Here is a 19,032-nt window from a genome sequence, read left to right as displayed (position 1 = left end):
CCCCACTATCCCTCTAAATTAAAAAGTCGCGTTCTAAATTATGTAAAACAGATGCTTGGGCAAGTTGGTAACTCATTTTCACCGGAACAGCGCGCTCTAAGACACGGACACGAAGGGGGACACGAAAAACACGAGCGCTGACTTTCAACTGGTGTTTATTGTTTGGAACGAGCCATATATACAGTTCCAACAACACAAGGAAAACAAACCATCCATTCATAGATTCATAGTTAATTCATGCATGTCACACTGAACAAGGACGATAATAACATCATCATTTTCCCTTCGCTAAAAACGCCAATTCTTTAGAACCGATTGATAAAGAGGGGCTACTGACGCATGCGTCTTTAGACCAGGCGATGTGCGCTGCTTCGATTATTTCGCGTGTTAATTGGTCACTGTGTTTACTTTAAATTTGTTGGCGAGTGAAGTCAGGGCGGCAAGTTTTGTTTCACAGTCTACAATGGATCCCGAGATGCCCTTTTACTGTGTTATGCACGTTATTATTGTGCTCCTTCAGGCGTTCACTGAGGCATCACCCCGTCTGACCCACATACAGCTCGCCGCATGACAAGAGAATGGCATACAGTACATCTTCTTCACATGACACGAATCGATTTTCATGCTTGATGTCGCAATCTCTGGGAACGAAATCAGTGTTAACAATTTTAAGGCGGAAGCCTTTAATGCCTCATCGTTGTAAGCAGGAGCTGTCGACAGAAATGTCACGCTTTTCAATTGGTCGAAACGGTTGTGACGTCACAGTGCGCGAATTTCAAACGGGGCCAATTGTACTTTCGCTACTGACCATGCAACCAATTAAAGGGATCGTATAGTGATGCTCCAAGTAAGTTTGACTGAGTTTAGTTAATTGCTTACTTAACGAATTAGTCTAATTAACCATTATAGTCACACCAGATAAATAAACAAAACCGAGTAAGAAATTCGCCGAGCTTAGGAATCGAACCCCGGTCTCCGGAGTGCGTCAAGTACGCTACCACTCCGCCATGCCAGCTCAATGTTTGGAATGAACAAAGGTGCGTCTAGTGAATACGGTGTCTTCGTTCACTCCCATCTTCCTCCCTTCCAGTTACGGCGAGGTTTAGGTGTCCACCGAGATATGAGAGAGAGCTACATTTCCTTTCCTCAAAAACCAATTCACCGACGATCAAGGCGTATTTGTCCGCGTTTCAGATTGATTCAAATTGTCGTGACGTCACCGCGCGCGAATTTTGACGGGTGTCCACCGAAATATGTGAGACAGTTACTGCGCAACTTCCTTTCCTCAAATACAATTTTCGACTAGTGTCTACTGAGATATGTGAGGCAGTTAATGCGTAATTTCCTTTCCTCAAATACAATTTTCCTTTTCTACATTACGGCCCCTCTTTCTTCTTTCACTCACACTTCCTCCTTTCCTGTAGGGTGAGATCAGGTGTCCACCGAGATGACAGAGAATTACAGCCCCATTTCCTTTCCTCAAAAAGCGTTGCGTTCAAAGGGCAACGCATCGCGCCGAACGGGTGGTGGCCTTCCTTACACTCCGTGGCAGCGCTACAGCACGCTGTCACGTTCCACTCCTAAAGGCGAAGCTTAAGCGTCATTAATTGGCAGTTAATTAATGCACCAACAAAATGTGCAGTGAACAATCGCGTAGCAGAATGCAGCACTCAGGCTTTCGCCTTTCACCACTTTAGCCGCTAAAGTTCCTCGTAATTTTTGCACATCTTCCCAAGCTTATCCGGAGCCGAAAACATAACCTTAACACGTGCTCTATTCGCTATCTTTTTTAGTCTGTGGGAGAAATGATGAATGTAAGGCACAACAGTAGTTTTTTCTTTTTCCTTCCGCGTCACTGAATCTGCCTTCCCCCCTTTTCCATTTTTGCTCAAGCTACTGAGAATAGATTCGGACACTGATACTAGTAGCTGCTTGGGATAACCAGCCTTAACGAGCCGATCAGTTTGGAGAAGGAAACTATCTTGCATGGAGTGCATTCAAGATTTGTTAAGCGCGTTGTGATAGCATTACTTCGCCACGGCACGTTTTACCAGCTTAGAATGAGATGACGTAAAAGAGAGCAATGGCTTTCTGCTTCGTGGCTGGTAAGACCAACACATGTGACGGTGCATTAATCTGAACTTTAGAACTACTTCAAGTGTATTTAACTTCTACCTTCATTTCCTGGGATGGTGAGTTTTACCTGCAAAAACGAGGAGTTTGCATCGGGTCATGCATAGCTCCCGTGCTTAGTGACTTCTTGTTAGCACAAAAGGGTAGAAGGCTTCAAGAAAAATTGAAAGGGTCAAAGGTTGTACAATGTTTTCGCTATGTTGATGACTTTCTTGTTCTTATAGACTCTAATGTGGAAGAATTTGACGCAGGCTTTACGCAGATCAAAGCTAACTTTGTTGAGTGCCTTCATCCCCTTATACTAACTACTGAAGTGCCAGAAAACAATGTCATCCAATTTTTAGACCTCAAATTCAGATTAATGCACCATCACATGTGTTGGCCTTACCAGCCACGAAGCAGAAAGCCATTGCTCTCTTTTACGTCATCTCATTCTAAGCTGGTAAAACGTGCCGTGGCCAAGTCATCCTATCACAACGCGCTTAACAAACCTTGCATGCACTCCATGCAAGATAGTTTCCTTCTTCAAACTGATCGGCTCGTTAAGGCTGGTTATCCCAAGCAGCTACTAGTATCAGTGTCCGAATCTATTCTCAGTAGCTTGAGCAAAAATGAAAAAGGGGATCAGGCTGATTCAGTGACGCGGAAGGAAAAAGAAAAAACTACTGTTGTGTCTTACATTCATCATTTCTCCCACAGACTAAAAAAAAATAGCGAATAGAGCACGTGTTAAGGTTATGTTTTCGGCTCCAGATAAGCTTGGGAAGATGTGCAAAATGGTTAACACTGATTTCGTTCCCAGAGATTGCCACATCAAGCAAGAAAATAGATTCGTGTCATGTGAAGAAGATGTAGTGTATGCCATTCTCTTGTCATGCGGCAAGCTGTATGTGGGTCAGACGGGGTGATGCCTCAATGAACGCCTGAAGGAGCACAATAACGTGCATAACACAGTAAAAGGGCATCTCGGGATCCATTGTAGAGACTGTGAAAGCAAAACTTGCCACCCTTACTTCACTCGCCAACAAATTTAAAGTAAACACAGTGACCAATTAACACGCGAAATAATCGAAGCAGCGCACATCGCCTGGTCTAAAGACGCATGCGTCAGTAGCCCCTCTTTATCGATCGGTTCTAAAGAATTGGCATTTTTAGGGAGGGGAAAATGAAAATGTTGTTATCGTCTTTGTTCAGTGCGACATGCATGAATTGACTATGAATCTATGAATGTATGGTTTGTTTTCCTTGTTTTGTTGGAACTGTATATATGCCTCGTTCCAAACAATAAACACCAGTTGAAAGTCAGCGCTCGTGTGTGTCGTGTCTCTCTTCGTGTCCGTGTCTTAGTGAGCGCTGTTCCTGACTAAATTATGTAGCAATGGCAAAGTTATGAAACGTAGACTTTCTTTATAATCATGGACGATGCCAAAAATGCACATAAAAAAATATGCACCCTCCAGGATGATTAACTCTGCACTTTCGGGCTTTCATAGCCCTCATCGTGCCTGAACACAATTTTCGTGGCTTGTTGTGCTCCTTTAGATGCATACCTGCCGCAAGAAGTTGCGAAAAGATATCTGTTGATATTTTCCACTTCAATGTACTTTAGAAAATTTTGAAGCGCTTATTCTTGCCAATTAAGAATACATACTCACCGGTGTCCATCTTCATTTCAGCGCCAGGCTTAAGATCTTCTATGCAACACTTTCAATATTTCAGCTCACTTTCATTCAAACCACGTTTTCGAACATTGCGTGTATGGAGTGTTAAATATTGTTTAGGTGGTGTTCATGAATGTCTCGGCACATGTCCAGCAATTTCGGGCCAAAATCTACAAAACTGAAATTTAGAATACTTTTACTGAAATATTGAAGGTAGTGGTCCGTTATCCTCATATGCAGCAAAATATTTTATTTCCATCGGTCGCGTCGAACCGTTAAGGCTCCCATCGAAAACCAAGGACGAACAGCTTTGACGATAGCAATAACATTAACAGAAGAAAAATTCAAGACTGCCACCGGGTGATCTGCGGATATAATAAATGTTATAGTGAAATCTTACATTATACGAAAAAACTGCGTTCATGAAAGCTTTCCGGCTCGAAAATGCTTTTGTTCAAAATTGCTGATTATGCAGAAGTGTTAGAAAATCAAAATGTTGAACGCAGTCTCCATCATACGTCCCTACTACCTGCTATACATTATTCCACGTAACTATTTAATGACAGAACGTTGGCGTTTCCGTTTGTCTTGCTTCAGTGACCAGCCCCGGGCCTCAACCAATCACAGCTCCAGAAACAAGCACAATGTCAGCAAGCCAAAGCGAATGGTCCAGCACTACCTTGAGCTCGAGCGTTCCTGCAACGTTCAGCACCGAAAGCTCATCGACGACGTCTACAACTCCGTCCACAAGTGCAAGTACGTCCCCGGTCACGGCTCCTCCGACACCTCCCCCTACAACGAAGTCTACCCGGCGTCCGGTGCCGCCGACGACAGCATCGACGGCTTCGACAACAGTGACGACGACTACGTCGACAGCGAGAACCACGACGTCGACCACCAGGAGCACAACACGGAGCACGACGCGTTCGACGACGACGACGAAGTCGACGACGACAACTAGCACGACTACCACGGCGACGACCACCACGACGAGTACAACCACGAGTACCACAACGACCACGACAACGACCAGTACAACGACTACCACAACGACGACGACAACGACGACCAGCACGACGACCAGTACAACAACCACGGCCCCACCGGCCACGACGCCTGGTTACGACTTCAGTAAGTACAAACATAAGCTGAACTGCCTCGACGCACTAAGAATCTGGGCACAACTCAAAGTGCACGTCAGAATCGCAATGAACCCTAGGTTCTCGAAATTTCCGGAGCCCTTCACAACGGCGTCCCTCATAGCCAGAGTCGCTTTGGGGCGTTTAATCTCCACAACCCCTTGTTCCATTGGTACATTAAAACGAAAGGACAATGTGTTTTTCTTGTAGGTGTGAATGGTGTGTGGAAAACAAAAGCTGGTAAGGTTGTGTGCTGTTCAATATCCTGATGCTGCACGGAGACTAGGAGGAGTGCTGTAGCGAAGGAACCCGGGTTAATTTCGTCCGTGTCTAGTTCATAACAAGGCTCCTGACCACCTCCTTCCTGAAAACTCGATATTCTCCGGTAGCTGCCAGGCATATTCGGAACGAAGACCAGAAAATATTTATAGATATATTACCGGCAGAACTACAGGTTCCAAAATGGGTATTTCGAAATTTCCTGTCGCCGTGGCTTCTCAGAGTCGGCTCCTCTCACAGATGCTGGCGAAAACCTTTGGCAAGCGAATTTTACGCCCTCCGTAGGGCCCCACGGAGTACACCCGGCCAAATCTTTAATTGGCTAGGGTGTTGCATCGCTAAATGCACCTTGTAAAGGTTCTTTTCAGCCACAGCGCTGGCATATTCATGCTGTAATTTGACGCGTGAGGTGGCATTTCGTGTTTGTTTTTGTTCCTACAATGCTTTAGTGGAATACTTGCGTGTTTGGCTCGAAGTTATCAGAAATATTCATCGTCTGCCACTACGAAGAGCCGAAACAAGCGGCATACGCGGCAATGTATCTGGTTTGATATGGCCTTCTCCTCTGGGTAAACTACCACTCCTTTCATGGCGGACAAGACATTTACCCAGAGTAAGAGCAAATGTGCCACCAGAACCATCGCTGCGTATTCCACTCGTCGTAGTTTCAAACGATGAATATTTGTTATAACTTTGATCTAAACACGCAAGTACTATACTCAAACATTATATGAACAAAAATAAACCACGAAATTCCATCTCACGCATCCGATTACACCACACATATGCCACCGGTGTAGCCGAAAAGAACCTTTTACAAGGTGCATTTAGCGATGCAACACCCAAGCTAGTTAAAAATTTGGTCCGGTGTACGTCAGACGCCTATAGCCTCGCCTCGCCAGTTACCTTTGGCTGCTCTTTCATTCCCGCTGCATTTATAGTGGCGCTTCGGGACGCTATAACCGATGTGCTCCTGGCGTTTGAGACACCGCCTCATTGCAAATACGCCTGCGCGTCAGGCACGATTATCGATGAATAAGCGCAACCTCCTGAATTCGCATAAGTACTCCCACTTCAAAGTTTCCAGTCTGTCACTAAACTCATGGCTTGAACCGGCGAACCCCACCAAGAGATGATAGGGTAAAAATGAAGCTTGAAAACCTCCTATTGATACGTGTTAATTAAAGCCAGTCGGAAATTGGAGTGATTCGCTTAACCGCAGCACCACTGTGCCAAGATTTGAATGATGAATACCAGCGATTTGTGAATGTAAGCAGAGAATGGTCAGTTCTGCATAATAACCAATAACCGATCAACGCTATCGTGCCATACCCTTAGGCAGACCGTAAGCGTCCCCCCAGATTTTCGTTTCACTTAAGCAGCCAACCGACGCTTCTACGGCTCTGATAGTCTTTAAAAAATGAAACATATATAGCCCGCACATATGTATCCCGTACCGCGCGAATGTTAGTTTTTAAACATGTATATACCACCGAATATAATCAGGGAAAATCGGTATTCTAAACTAATCCCGAGCCCTGCAGTACACTCTATCTCCGTGGAGCTTTGGGATGTTGAACTGCAGATCCATACCATATAGCATATCGTCATCAGTGATAGCGTGCGGAAAATGACTAGCGCTGTAAGCGATCACTGCGTTAAAGACAGCAGGAAAACCATCATTGAATCTGAGCTGTGAAATCTCCCCTCCGAACTAGTCGTGTACCGGCATGCACTGTGAACAACCTGCTTTTTTGAGTCCTCGACCCTTTCTCTCCGAGACTTTTGTCCTTCGCGTGGTCATTTGTTTCGATGACATTGCTATAACTACTTTTCATAGCGCATGATCGACATCTGTTCCTATTCACCTGTTAATTGAGAAGAGAAGCGCTGCATGAACATCCGCTCACCACGTGCTGCGTGCCGCTATTGCGCATGCACATAAGCTCTTGATGCGGACGGTGTTACCTCAGCTGGTCGGCATCTGCTGGCGCCCTCAGGGCCCACTACGCATGCTCAGTGGCGACGAGCTTTCAGCAGTAAGCGCTAGTTGTCATAGAGCGCACTTCGCTAAGTATGCCTAATCCTCTGCTAAAGCTCTGATGTTCATTCCTCTAAGTCAAGCACATCTTTTCTCATTTCTTACAGCCCCTACACCTGGGAAGCCAAACCGTAAGCGCACATTCTGATGTCCTGTTGCATTGTCTATCAGTCCTAGAGCTTTTTCAATAGGTTTTCACGCCGAAAGACTCCCCAAGGCGTCCTGACGGTATTTTTGTCATGGTAAAAGCTTGTGTAAGAAGCAGAAGCATCTTTTCATGCAGAGAAAGTTTATTAGCCTCTCAACAAGGGCAGGTCCAACGTCTTTTTTTTCTGTAGGAACACCGCTGTGGGCGCATGGCAATTTATAGGTGTAGCTTCGAGTATAGTAGCAGCAGTAGTAGTAATAGTAATAGTAGCATAGTAGTAGTAGTAGTAATAATAGTAGTAATAGTGTTGGTAGGAGTAGTAGTGGTGGTAGAAGTGGTAGTGTAAGTGGTAGTGGGTAGTGGCTGTGTAGTATTAGGAGGAGGAGCAGTAGTAGGTAGTAGTAGTAGTAATATAGTAGTAGTAGTAGTAGCAGTAGTAATAGTAGTAATAGTGTTGGTAGGAGTATTGGTGGTGGTAGAACTGGAATGTAAGGGGTAGTGGGTAGTAGTGGTTGTAGTAGAAATAGTGGTGGTGGTAGTAGTAGTAGTAGTTGTAGTAGTAGTAGTTCTAGTAGTAGTAGTAGTAGAAGCAGTTGTAGTAGTAGAAGTGGTGTTCACTTTATTTACGCAGCAAATTGAGCGCCGGCTTGGCACACCGAGGCCAGTTCATCCTGCTTGGTAGAAGATCCAACCGGGGACGCAGTGATAAGGGGAAGGGTGGAGATTACATAAGCGAGGATTAAATAACAACGGGGTAAAGTGGATTACAATGCTTACGGACATCACCGAGGGAGGCAGAGGAACGGCAAGAGAGATGGAGACGAGTGTGATAGAGGTAGCTAAGCGCCAGGGCTCTGAGGTTATTTGCTTCAACATTGCGAAATACGCGGGATAAGAGGGCAATGAGTGAGAGGTACGGCGCCTGGAGGCGGTTGAAACCCTCTCGAAACTGCTTTCAGGACCACTACAAGCTGTGTTTTTGGGCGCGCGACTGGTCACTGGTGGGTGCGCTGAATGAACGGATTACCGGGACCCGCTGGTGAAAACTGAGTTCAAGGTTCACCCTACTTTCGTCCTCGCGGCCGAAATGCATTCCAGCTCAAATAATATGCATCGCATGTTTGCATCCACGAATCTGATACAAGAAAATGCCATGATTCCCTACAGTTTATTGTGAACAAAAATCCCTGGCACATAGTGTTTCTTTAATATTTATGTTTCACACATACAGTAAGATAAACTCAAACAGTTTAGAGTCCTTTTTGCTGTGCAAGTATTGGCATCGAAATTGTAAAGATATCCTACTGTAAGCTGCTACTGACAATTAGTGGTCTCCTGTATGTCGGAGAAGCTTCCCAAGAAGCCTGACAAATACAAGGTAAAAAGTTGGCGGTACAGGACGCGCACGCACAAGACATAGAGCGCAAAGCGTTGTCGTCCATGCGTCGTCTTCGCCGTGCATTCCTTGCTTTGTGCATGCGTCCAATATCGTTGGTACTGTACCTTGTGTCATACATACTTCAACTGGCCCAACTAGCTACGTTTCTTCAATACCAGCCTTACAGAGGTCCACGAAACCATTCCGTTAATTTATACAGAAAAATAGCAAAGCGCTCAGGCAGCGTAGGCCTATGGAGTGTTAGCAATACCGATCGAATATTGCGTCATTAGCTGTCTTCACTATATCCGATACAAATTTTTGTTACATCCAGATATCTACTTTTTTTATGCCAACGCATACATCGTAACGAGAAAATTGTTTGACATCACTTCGAATGCAGTACGCTAATTAGTTTGGCTGTAATGGACGTTTGAAGTTTAAAGAAGTCACGGTTTGTGGAACACACAGGTCGTCGGCGCGAATCCTTATATTGAGCTGCGCTTTGATTCGACTAGCAATGTTATGCTCCGTACCGCGCTGAATCGTTTAATACCACTCCGAACATTTTACACCGATTAGGTGGTCCACAATCTGTGTACCAGTGGTACCACCCACTGGTCCCACTTCAGCGACCTTGAGTAGTGCCAGTATTACAGCTAACGCTCTAAAACAAGCTGAGCTTGTACAGATGTAATAAATACCATTCCGCGCCCTGTCCTCGTTTAGAAACGATTAGCAGGGCACACTGGGCTCTCGGTTCTTTGCTTTGAACTTGTAGAGCAGACTTAGTCCTTCCCCCCCCCCCCCCCCCCCGTTCTTGCACTGTTCTACTTACTGCTTTTGTGTATGGAGCGCACAGCATTTCGTGTTCTGGCCTGAAAGATCCCTTAGGGGACGTCATGTTTGTACTGTACTTGTTAGTTTCAGTACACAATAAATTCTCTTTGTGTGACGCTTTGAGTATAAAACTGCATAGGACGTAAGATAATGTGCATGCCCTGTCCTCGCAGGTAACTTCACACTCATATGCGTCTTCGAGTACATCAAGCGCCAGAAATTCATCTGGCCCAAGATTCACCAGTGCACGGACTATGTCTACATACGGGCGTTTACATACTTCAACGACAAGACAATCAACCACGAGCCGCTCGTGTTTACTACGAAGACAAAAAAAGGTAAGGTGCCATACCCGACCATTCTGGACAGCAGGATTTTTGAACGGGAAAGGGCTTATCAACGAAATTCTGTAGCATGTTTTAACATTTCATTATAACAATCAATGCATCCGCAGATCTCTCGTCGGCAGGCATATATTTTTATGCTAGCAACGTTTTTGTTATCGTCACAAATGGCACAAATGCAATTTTAACAGCTAACGGAGTTCAAGATTCTTGACCACTGGCCGCGGCGAACATCGGCGGTAAGGGCCTGCCAGGCCCTCCTAACCTAACCTAACCTAACCTAACCTAACCTAAGAGTGTCGGGCATGCACGCAGGCTGCAACTTTGCCGAAGCATTTTGGTCTTCTGCTTTGTGTTATCTCCCTTTTCTGTCTCACCTTTATATCCCCTCATCCATTTCCCCCAGTCAGGTTAGTAAATTGGTTTAATCTACTGCTTAACATCCCCGCCTTTCCTCATCCTCTTCCTACTCCTCCTGAACTGCTCGATTCGAGTGATGGAAACTCTCTAAAAGAAAGATTTTCTTTACATCGGTATAATCGGCCATTACCTTCTATATTTCCATAACAACTTACAATATCCCTAAATTCCAAATTTTGTCCAAGAATTTAGGACGCGTTCCACAAACACTCTCCGTTTCGGCTATGGCTGCCAGTAATATTAGGCATGAAATTCGTCCAGCTGCCCTTCTCCACGAACTAAAGCGAACATTCTCCGAAACCTCTAACGACCCTGAGGCAGAGCATTAGGCTTGCATGACTGAAGAAAGGGCCAAACGCTGAGACAGCATATGAGTATGAAACTTTAGCAATATCGAATGAATATTCCTTCATCAGACATATTCGCCATATCCAGTACAAATTTTTCGTTCTATCGGGATATCTACTTTTTTGATGCCAACGTATACAGCGCAAGAAGACAAATCGCTTAGCATCATTTATAATGTCGTACTGCAGTTATTTTGGCCGTAATGCATGTTTGAGGTTTCAGGAAGTTACGGTTTGGGAAAACAAAGGTCGTCGGTGCGCATCCCTGTGAAACGCTACGCTTTTCTTCGACTAATACTCTGATGTTACGTAAAGCGCTGAATCTTTTGGTGCCACTCCAAACATTCTACGCCAATTAGGTGTTCCACAACCTGTCTACCAATGGCACCGCTCACTGGTCCCACCTGAATCACCTTGTGTTTCATACTAACGCGTGTTTCATGTCATGAGTATTGGCGCTAACGCTGCAGATTTCTTGAAGTGTTCCACGAGGTGTATCCGGTGAAAATAAAAAAATTACCCTACCACAGCATTGGTGTGTCTGGTATCCGGACACGGGAAACGAACACGCGCACAAGCAGCTCGGCGTATACATTTTCCGGCAATGGGTGTGGGTTCCGGAGAAAAAAGAGAAGCGCTGATGATGATCGTACAGGCTGTAGGGAAAACGAAACTGAAACTTAGGCGCGGTACAACAAGCACGAACTCGGATTCGATACACCGCCGGTGCACACACAACTGCTTCGCTTTCCGGAGCATTAAGCAAGTGCAAAATATTTTGGAGAATTTGAGCTGGCGAAGGCCCTATATTTCTCGGATTCCTTTTCTTAGTTTTGGGGAATCAATTTCGAAAGCAATGGACGGAATTGGATACCAGTAAAAAGCAGGAAGCAGAAACCAAAACTCTGTTTCGACCAACGTATGTCAAAGAAGACCAAGATACGAACTCAAGGACACTGCGCAAGCAGCACATGTAATCGGCCCAATTATTGCCTTAATCGCGTCCATAAAATGAAAACAATTGAACGAAATTTTCGCCGAAAGAAAACACAGCTGGAGTGCGCGATTTTGTCCACAGAAATTTAATGGTCGGTTGTATAAAGTCCCGGGAAGGGAGCTGGACGCGGGGACACTTAAAGCCCCCACAAAGAGTCGGAAGTCGGAAACCTGTCCAGCTAAGAAAAGCAGCTTAGGTGGAGGTTGCCAGGCTGACTATGTTGGCTACCTAGCTTCATTAGAGACGGTCGCGTTCAGCACTCGAAGGAGCTCATTTCGTCATTATGGTGTCCCTGTGATAAGAAGCCAAAACAAACCAATACAAAGGTGAGGCAGAACCTCCCCAGCATGACTTTCACGTGCTCAAACCAATCAAAACTAAACGGGTGGGGGTTGGGGGGGGGGGGGGGGGGGGGGGGGGGGGGGGGCTAAAAAAAACTCGACAGGAAATTACGCAAGCTATTAAACAAAGGGCCACGTGATGCCAGTCGCGGAAGGACCAAGCGGAGGCCGGAGGGACGTGCAGAAGGTGTCATTTGTGCTTGGTGCCATGCAAAAAGAAAACAAAACATGTAAAATAAGGCTCTGAACATCCGGAAAGGCGACGAAAGTTTGAGTATGATAAGGAAAAAACGATCACGTCGATGTAGAAAATGAACGTAACGCCCTCCGAGTAGGGTCTATTGGTTTTCTAGCATTGTACCAATAGCCTCACAGAGTGGTGAGAAAGGCGGTTATGTAGCAGTATGAAAAGAAAACTAGAAAAAAAATTCTACGCGGGCAGTGCCAGTGATGAAGCGGAGTATGTAGTGTTCCACGTGGACGGAGCAGCTGCTGCAGACCGTGTGAGCGGGTGACGTGATCGAGTTCGTCAATCACGTGTGACATCCCACTCCCTGTCCACTCTCCTCACCCGCTCCAGCAATCTATGGTACACGCCATTTCCTTTTGAAACTTTCCCTCACCCGTAGCCTCCAACCCTTTCTTCGTCTTCTCTCTCCCCCCTTTTTGTCGCCCTTCCCCTCTATTCTGTAAATAAAAAGAACCGCGTTTCCCTCCTTCAACTTTGCTCCTGCTAAACCAGGCTTCCCAGGGATAGACGTAAGGTGTTTTTCCGACATTAGCGTTCGAATTCTAACGCGTCTAAACACCTTTATGATATATTAGTGATTATAAGCGCGGCGAGAGTTAGAGAATGCTCTAGTCACGACTTCTATCATTTCTTTAATCAGGGCGCATGTGCACGTGAATTTCTTAGGAGTTGCAAAGTCTTTCAGCCAGAATACGGAGATGGAGTGAATGGATTTATAGCAGTATGTGACGTTAGAGAAAGAATGCAAAAAGAATGAGGAATTCCAAGAATGATGGACAACAGGAACAATACCATGGCCGGTTATGAAATAAGGGTTTCGGAGCAGGGGAGGAAGATGGAACGTGGGTGGCATCAGGAACTCAGTGGTTCAGCTCTATGCCACTGTGAGATGATTGCCATCGTGCATACCATTGCGCAAGCCAGATTAGCATCTTACATAGCGTAGCTAAATATTTAAACATGGATAAAATGGTCAAGTAACCTACTTCGGCTAAACAGGTCAATTTTGGATCTATACAGCTAAAATCTGCATTGCAAAAAAAAAGTTCGGCACGACGGCGGCCCTTTAGGGCTATAATTCAGCAAATACATGCAACTCATATTCACTTCCGAACGAGTGCTATTTTTTCAAACTTTTATAGCCACACAGGAAGAATTTCTCAGAATTATCGGCGTTAAAACGGTTGGTTTATGGGGCTTAACGTCCCAATGCGACTCAGGCTATGAGAGACACCGTAGGGAAGGACTCTGGAAACTTCGACCACCTGGGATTCCTTAACGTGCACTGACATAGCACAGTACACGGGCCTGTAGAATTTTGCCTCCACAGAAATTCGACCGCTGCGGCCGGGATGGAGCCCGCGTCAAAATGTATGCGATCAACTTTTATGTCTGTTCTCCAGAATTCTATTTCCGATAGCACGAGACAGATTGCAAATCTTATCAACTGCAAACAAGCAACCTGTAGCAGTACCTATCTAAGAGATTTATAGCAAAATTTTGCGTTGAATGTAATTACTGCGCAATCAGTGATAAAAACTCTGGGACGAAGTGCTGCAATGTATTTGTAATGTCGTTTCATTGCTATCTAACATTTTTGCAACCTTAACAAGGATTGTATATTATTGTTCCGTGCTTCCTTGTCAGTACATTAACTCCCTTTCCTTCGTTTCTCTCTATTTCGCTTCCAGTGGGGGGTATCGACCAGTACTTGGATTCGAGCAACGAATACTGGCAAAATGTAAATGACGCCGACAGCGCCGTTCGCCAGGTGACTTATAGAGCATGGTACAAACACGCCGACTGGTACCTCGGCATGTGGGGATGCACCTATTTGCGGCTCCTGTGAGTTTGCCACTTCCTCTACGACCGCTTGCTCGCGTTGGCCTGCGCTACGGGCCTGCGTATGTGCTTTCGCCGACTACAGGAAGACTCCCGACACCTGGTGTCCTTTAAAACCATTAGAACTGTTCGTGCTTCTCGTTAATGCAGGCGATCGCTTTCAGGAGCAGCTAACATTACCATGAATAACGGAGGAGACGTTCTAGACCACTTGACATCCAACACATGACTGTCACGTTCAAAAATAGCACGATGGAATCGCCAGCGGCGTAACAACAAATGACATCCAGTTGGCATTAAAATTCCCAAAAACATCTTTACCACCACCTCAGGATGTCCATAACAGTTCCAGTGCACCTTGGGCAGTGACCGAGGGTGTGCAGAACAGCAGGTGATGGGCAGCAAGTCTTAGCAGCACAGGCTGGGCACTGTCCCTGTAATGCGGCGTTTTACGATAAAGCGGTATCTGAGACTTTCCTCAAGAGAGGGGCGAAACTTTAACCGCTATCTCGTGACAACTCTCAAGTGTCTCCCACTACCCTCGTCGCCTTCTTTAGAGTCGGAGCTCACCATTGATACCGTGACCACCCCCGCATGGACTCCAAGTGTTTCTTAGAACGTTTCCCTTCATCCTGTGAGAGGCGCAGTCGTAAAAAAACGCAGCAGGGAGCCAAGGGGAGCCCTCGAACACGCGGTGAATTAAGAGCGAGAACATGCGCACGAGATATCTATATATGTACACACTCAATTAGCATTAAAACTCTCAAAAACGTCTTTAGGACGTCTTCAGGTCGTCGATAAGAGTTAAAGCGCACATTGGGCAGTGACCGAGTGGGTGCAGTAGAGAAGTTGATGGTCAGCTAGTCTTTTGTGTGTGTATATATATATATATATATATATATATATATATATATATATAAGGGATAACAGAATCTTCAAGGACACTGATTAAAGATATAATAAGTTGGGGAAGTCACATTGAAAAACTTAACAGATTTATTCAACGTTTCGACCAGGGACTGGTCTTTTTCAAGAATGATCATACAGTGCATGGAAGGGTCTTCTTATAGCAGTGAACATGGCACACACAGGGCTTGAAAAAGAAAAATGAGAAAAAATCAAAGGGGAAAGAGGAAGACAGCCGAGACACGAAAAGTTGCGCCAGCAAAGGCGCCGCCGTGAAAGAGGTGAAAGAGGGTGGTGGGCCTGGGCGGGCACGCGACTAGTTAAGGGGGAAAAAAAAGAGCGTAGGGGTGGTTAACAAAAGAAGGCAAGTGCCTGCCAATTGTGTGCGTAAGTATCGCCTCTAGCCACCTCTGTGTGGCCCCGCGCGACTCCAGAAGAAAGCACGAGAACGCACAGGTTGCGGTTGAGCTAAGTGTCTCCACGGGTGGCACGCGGACCCCCAAAACCAGATGAGGTTGCATATGAAGACCATATGGAAAGCTCCTTGTTTACAGAAGTAGAAAAAAAGAATAAGTAAAGACAAAAAATGGCACTGCGATGGCCGAAGGAAGCAAAACCACTTGAGGGTCGCACGTGAGAACCACATGGATAGGCTCCTTCTTTACAGGAGTGGGAAAAAAAAGTATAAATAAAGCAGAAAATGGCACTGCGATGGCCGAAAGGAACAAAAACACACACACGCAGAGGCGACATGAATACACAGAATATACACAAAATTGTGTCACTTTTGTAGCATTCTTTAGCAGAGGATATGTGGGGAAATGCGTAAAAGCCCACAAATTATGTTAAAGGCAGCGCCAGAGTGTTAGAAAGTGTACCAAAAAGGCAAATTTCATTACAGGAAACACAGCTTAGGAATAACACAACAACAATATTAGAATAAATACAAATGGCACGCGAGATAATACAGGCGCCCAAAATAATAGAGTTCAAGAGTGTGAAAAATTGTCCCAAGAAACAAAGTTTACCCAAACGCCGTGATCAGCACCAACAAAATGATAATAATGCGGTGAATACACATGAGACGAGCGTCACAGAATTCGTGCTTAACCACAACAAAAATAATGTCAGTACCTAGACTAGAAATGAAAGTGTTAAATACGTAACAAATCGTTATGCAACTGTCATCATAGTAGATTTAAGAAACAATATTTTCGATGCAAAAGAGCTCACAAGGAAAAGAAAAACAAACAAACAAAACATTGCAGGAAGATTTAGCCAGAAAGGCAGGAGAGTTTGCCAGGGCTTTCATTAATGCCAGCAGACAAGGTGTTAAATTTAAATATTAGATATGATTCACAGGCTTCCCTGTCGTAATGTGTCTGGAAGCCAGATTGGAGTATGGTGGCCTTGAAATTTCCAAATGAATGGCCTTTTGTCGTTACGTGTCTTGAAAGAGGCAGATCTGGCAGTGATCTTATGTGTGCTCTGTGGTTATTTATTCTCAATCGGAAAGGAGTTTCAGTTTGCCCGATATACTGAGCACGGCACACACCGCACTCGAGGAGGTAGACTACGTTGCTGGTGTCACGGTTGAAATCTCCTCGAATTTTGAATGAGAAAGACGACGCTGTGCTGCGAGCTTCTGTGACCTTATTCATCATTGGACAAAGTTTACAGCGCGGTTTATTGCAAGGTGTGCACCCTGAGACTTCACCGTTGTCTAGTTTCGAGGAGGTTACGGCATCTTTGATATTTCTTGCCCTCCGATATACGACACGGGGTGGTTCGGGAAGCAAGCGCTTCATTTTGTCGCTCTGAAGGAGAATGTTGTGATGCTTTCTGAGAATAGCGTTAACATTCGGTGCTGTTGGAGAGTATGTTAATATCAGATTAGTTGGGTAGTTCGTCTGCGCAGTCTTGGTGTTATTTAGCATTGTACGGCGGTCTTGTACTGCAGCTTTTTCCAAGGCATCGTCGATGATAGGCTTCGGGTAGCGCTGTCGGACCAAATCCTTGCGGAGTGTCTCACAGTTAGAAGCGAAGTCCTCTTCACGGGAGCAAATGCGTTTAAATCTGAGAGCCTGGCTATATGGTATTCCTTTCTTGCAATGATTTACGTGGCTACTTTTAAAATGCAAGTATTGGTGCCTGTCCGTTGGCTTCCTAAACACGTGGGTGACAAGCTTGTTTTGCGAGATCTGAAGTTTGACATCCAGAAAGCTGATCGTAGTGGTTGAGTAGGTGTGGGAAAAAGAGATGCTTCTGTGAGCATTATTAAAGTTAGCGATGAATTTGAGTAGCTCTTCTTCACCATGGCACCATATAAGAAATATGTCATCTATAAACCTTCTATAAAAAAGGGGTCTTAAAGGGCCTGTGCCCACCCCAGCGCAGCAGACACTCTCTACCTCTCTTTGAGCGAGCCTCCTCTCCTTCCATTCCCTCCTCGAAATTCTTCTCTCCCGCTCCTCGTCGAGTAGGCTCGGCAAGGCAAAATCACCCCTTCTTTCTCCGGTGTAAGCCGGAGGCGTGGTGAATGTGGAGTGCGTCACAGGGCGACGTCATGGCCCCGCCTTCAATAGAATTCTTTTCTTGGTTTTTGCATTTTCTCCGCACACTGAACGATCGAGAGGCGCGATCGGCTCGACCACCTAGACTTGTTAGCGAGCGCATCCTTTCATACATCTGTTTGTCATTCCCAGTTAACGAGCCACCTTTTCATTTTCTTTTAGGCCTCCCCACCGTTTCACGAGCGGAGGGGCGGAAGTCGGTTGTGTTCGAAACACACGGCGAAGCGCGGACCCGGCAACCGCCCGTTTGCTTTTCTCCATGCGTGTTTGTGTTCTGTGTGTTTGTGTCTTTTCTCCGCTCCAAAGCATATGTCATTCATTGGAGCCAAGGCGTACGCAAGATGCACGAAAGATAAGCGGTGTGTGTGCGGAGCAGTCAAGTGGGCGAGCGAGGGAAAGGCTCTGCTGCACTACTAATTAAAACCTTGTTTTGGGGGGCTCGCATAGAAGAAAAGAAACTGAGAAGGGAGCGCGCACGCAGAGCGTCTCGTGACGTGATCGCGGGGGGGGGGGGACGAACCAACTCCCTCAGTTTTACTATTTTTTTACTTTTTATGGCTAGGGTTCAAAGCTGTCGCCGCACGCTCCCTCCGCAGTTTTTTTTTTGTTCCTTCATGCGGGTTTGTAGGCATGAGCCAGAACAGAAGGCGCTGCGGAAAGCCTTGTGCAGACGACGCGACGCCAAGGCTACGCCCAACCTTCTCCCGTCAGTCAGAACGATGCACCAATGGAGTGCCTTTAGCGAAAGTAGCCCCCCTTGACGTCAGCGGGGAGCAGAGTAGTGGGCCGGGCCCGTTTTTGAAGGAAGGAAAGAACGAATGGGCTTTGATTTGAATTTTCGCAGCTTTTCGGGGCGCGCATGGCTCTAGTATTTTGCAGAGGTTATCTTCGATGCCTCATCTATGCAGTGGGCTTGTTTTTCAAAAATGTCCGGACCCTGGTCAGTGGCCCTTTAAGAGACAGCTCTCTAGGTATTCAGTTTCCAGAATGCCCATAAATATATTGGCATAATTAGGACCTACTTTTGTCCCCATAGATGTGCCACTAATTTGCACATAGTGGTCGCCATCAAATTCAAAGTTATTATATTTCCAGAACCAAATGCAGAAGTCTTTCGAGGGTCGTGCCATCCACTGGTCTTTCCAGCTCTGAACCTCTGTAAGCTTTAGCGACCGCCCTGATCCCATCCGAGTGGGGTATGTTGGTGTATAGGGACGCGACATCGAGGGTAACGAGTGTGCTGTTTTCTGGAATGAACAGATCAATTATGTCAGAAAGAAAATGAGTTGTGTCTTTGACAAACGAAGGAATAGTTGGTGGTATGTCTCTGATTAAGCTGTCGACAAAACTGGAAATTTTTTCCGACGCGGTTCCTATTCCGGAAATAATTGGT

General features: G+C 45.7%; 1 protein-coding gene across 1 annotated transcript in view; it reads left to right on the top strand.

The window, feature by feature from the left end:
• The first annotated feature begins 4,438 nt into the window (after positions 1-4,438).
• Positions 4,439-19,032, top strand: part of LOC149347645 (uncharacterized) — a 47,894-nt gene continuing 33,300 nt past the window's right edge. The window contains exons 1-2 of the mRNA XM_089541620.1: positions 4,439-4,925; positions 14,010-14,163. Coding sequence (XP_089397746.1) covers positions 4,439-4,925; positions 14,010-14,163 — 641 coding nt within the window. The remainder of the gene's footprint in view (positions 4,926-14,009; positions 14,164-19,032) is intronic.

The sequence above is a fragment of the Amblyomma mixtum genome, chromosome 4, assembly GCF_055824585.1.
Source record: "Amblyomma mixtum isolate Tamu chromosome 4, ASM5582458v1, whole genome shotgun sequence".
NCBI classification, from domain to species: domain Eukaryota; kingdom Metazoa; phylum Arthropoda; class Arachnida; order Ixodida; family Ixodidae; genus Amblyomma; species Amblyomma mixtum.
The sequence above is the reverse complement of the archived record's forward strand: the minus strand, read 5'-3'. Positions and strand labels throughout refer to the sequence as shown.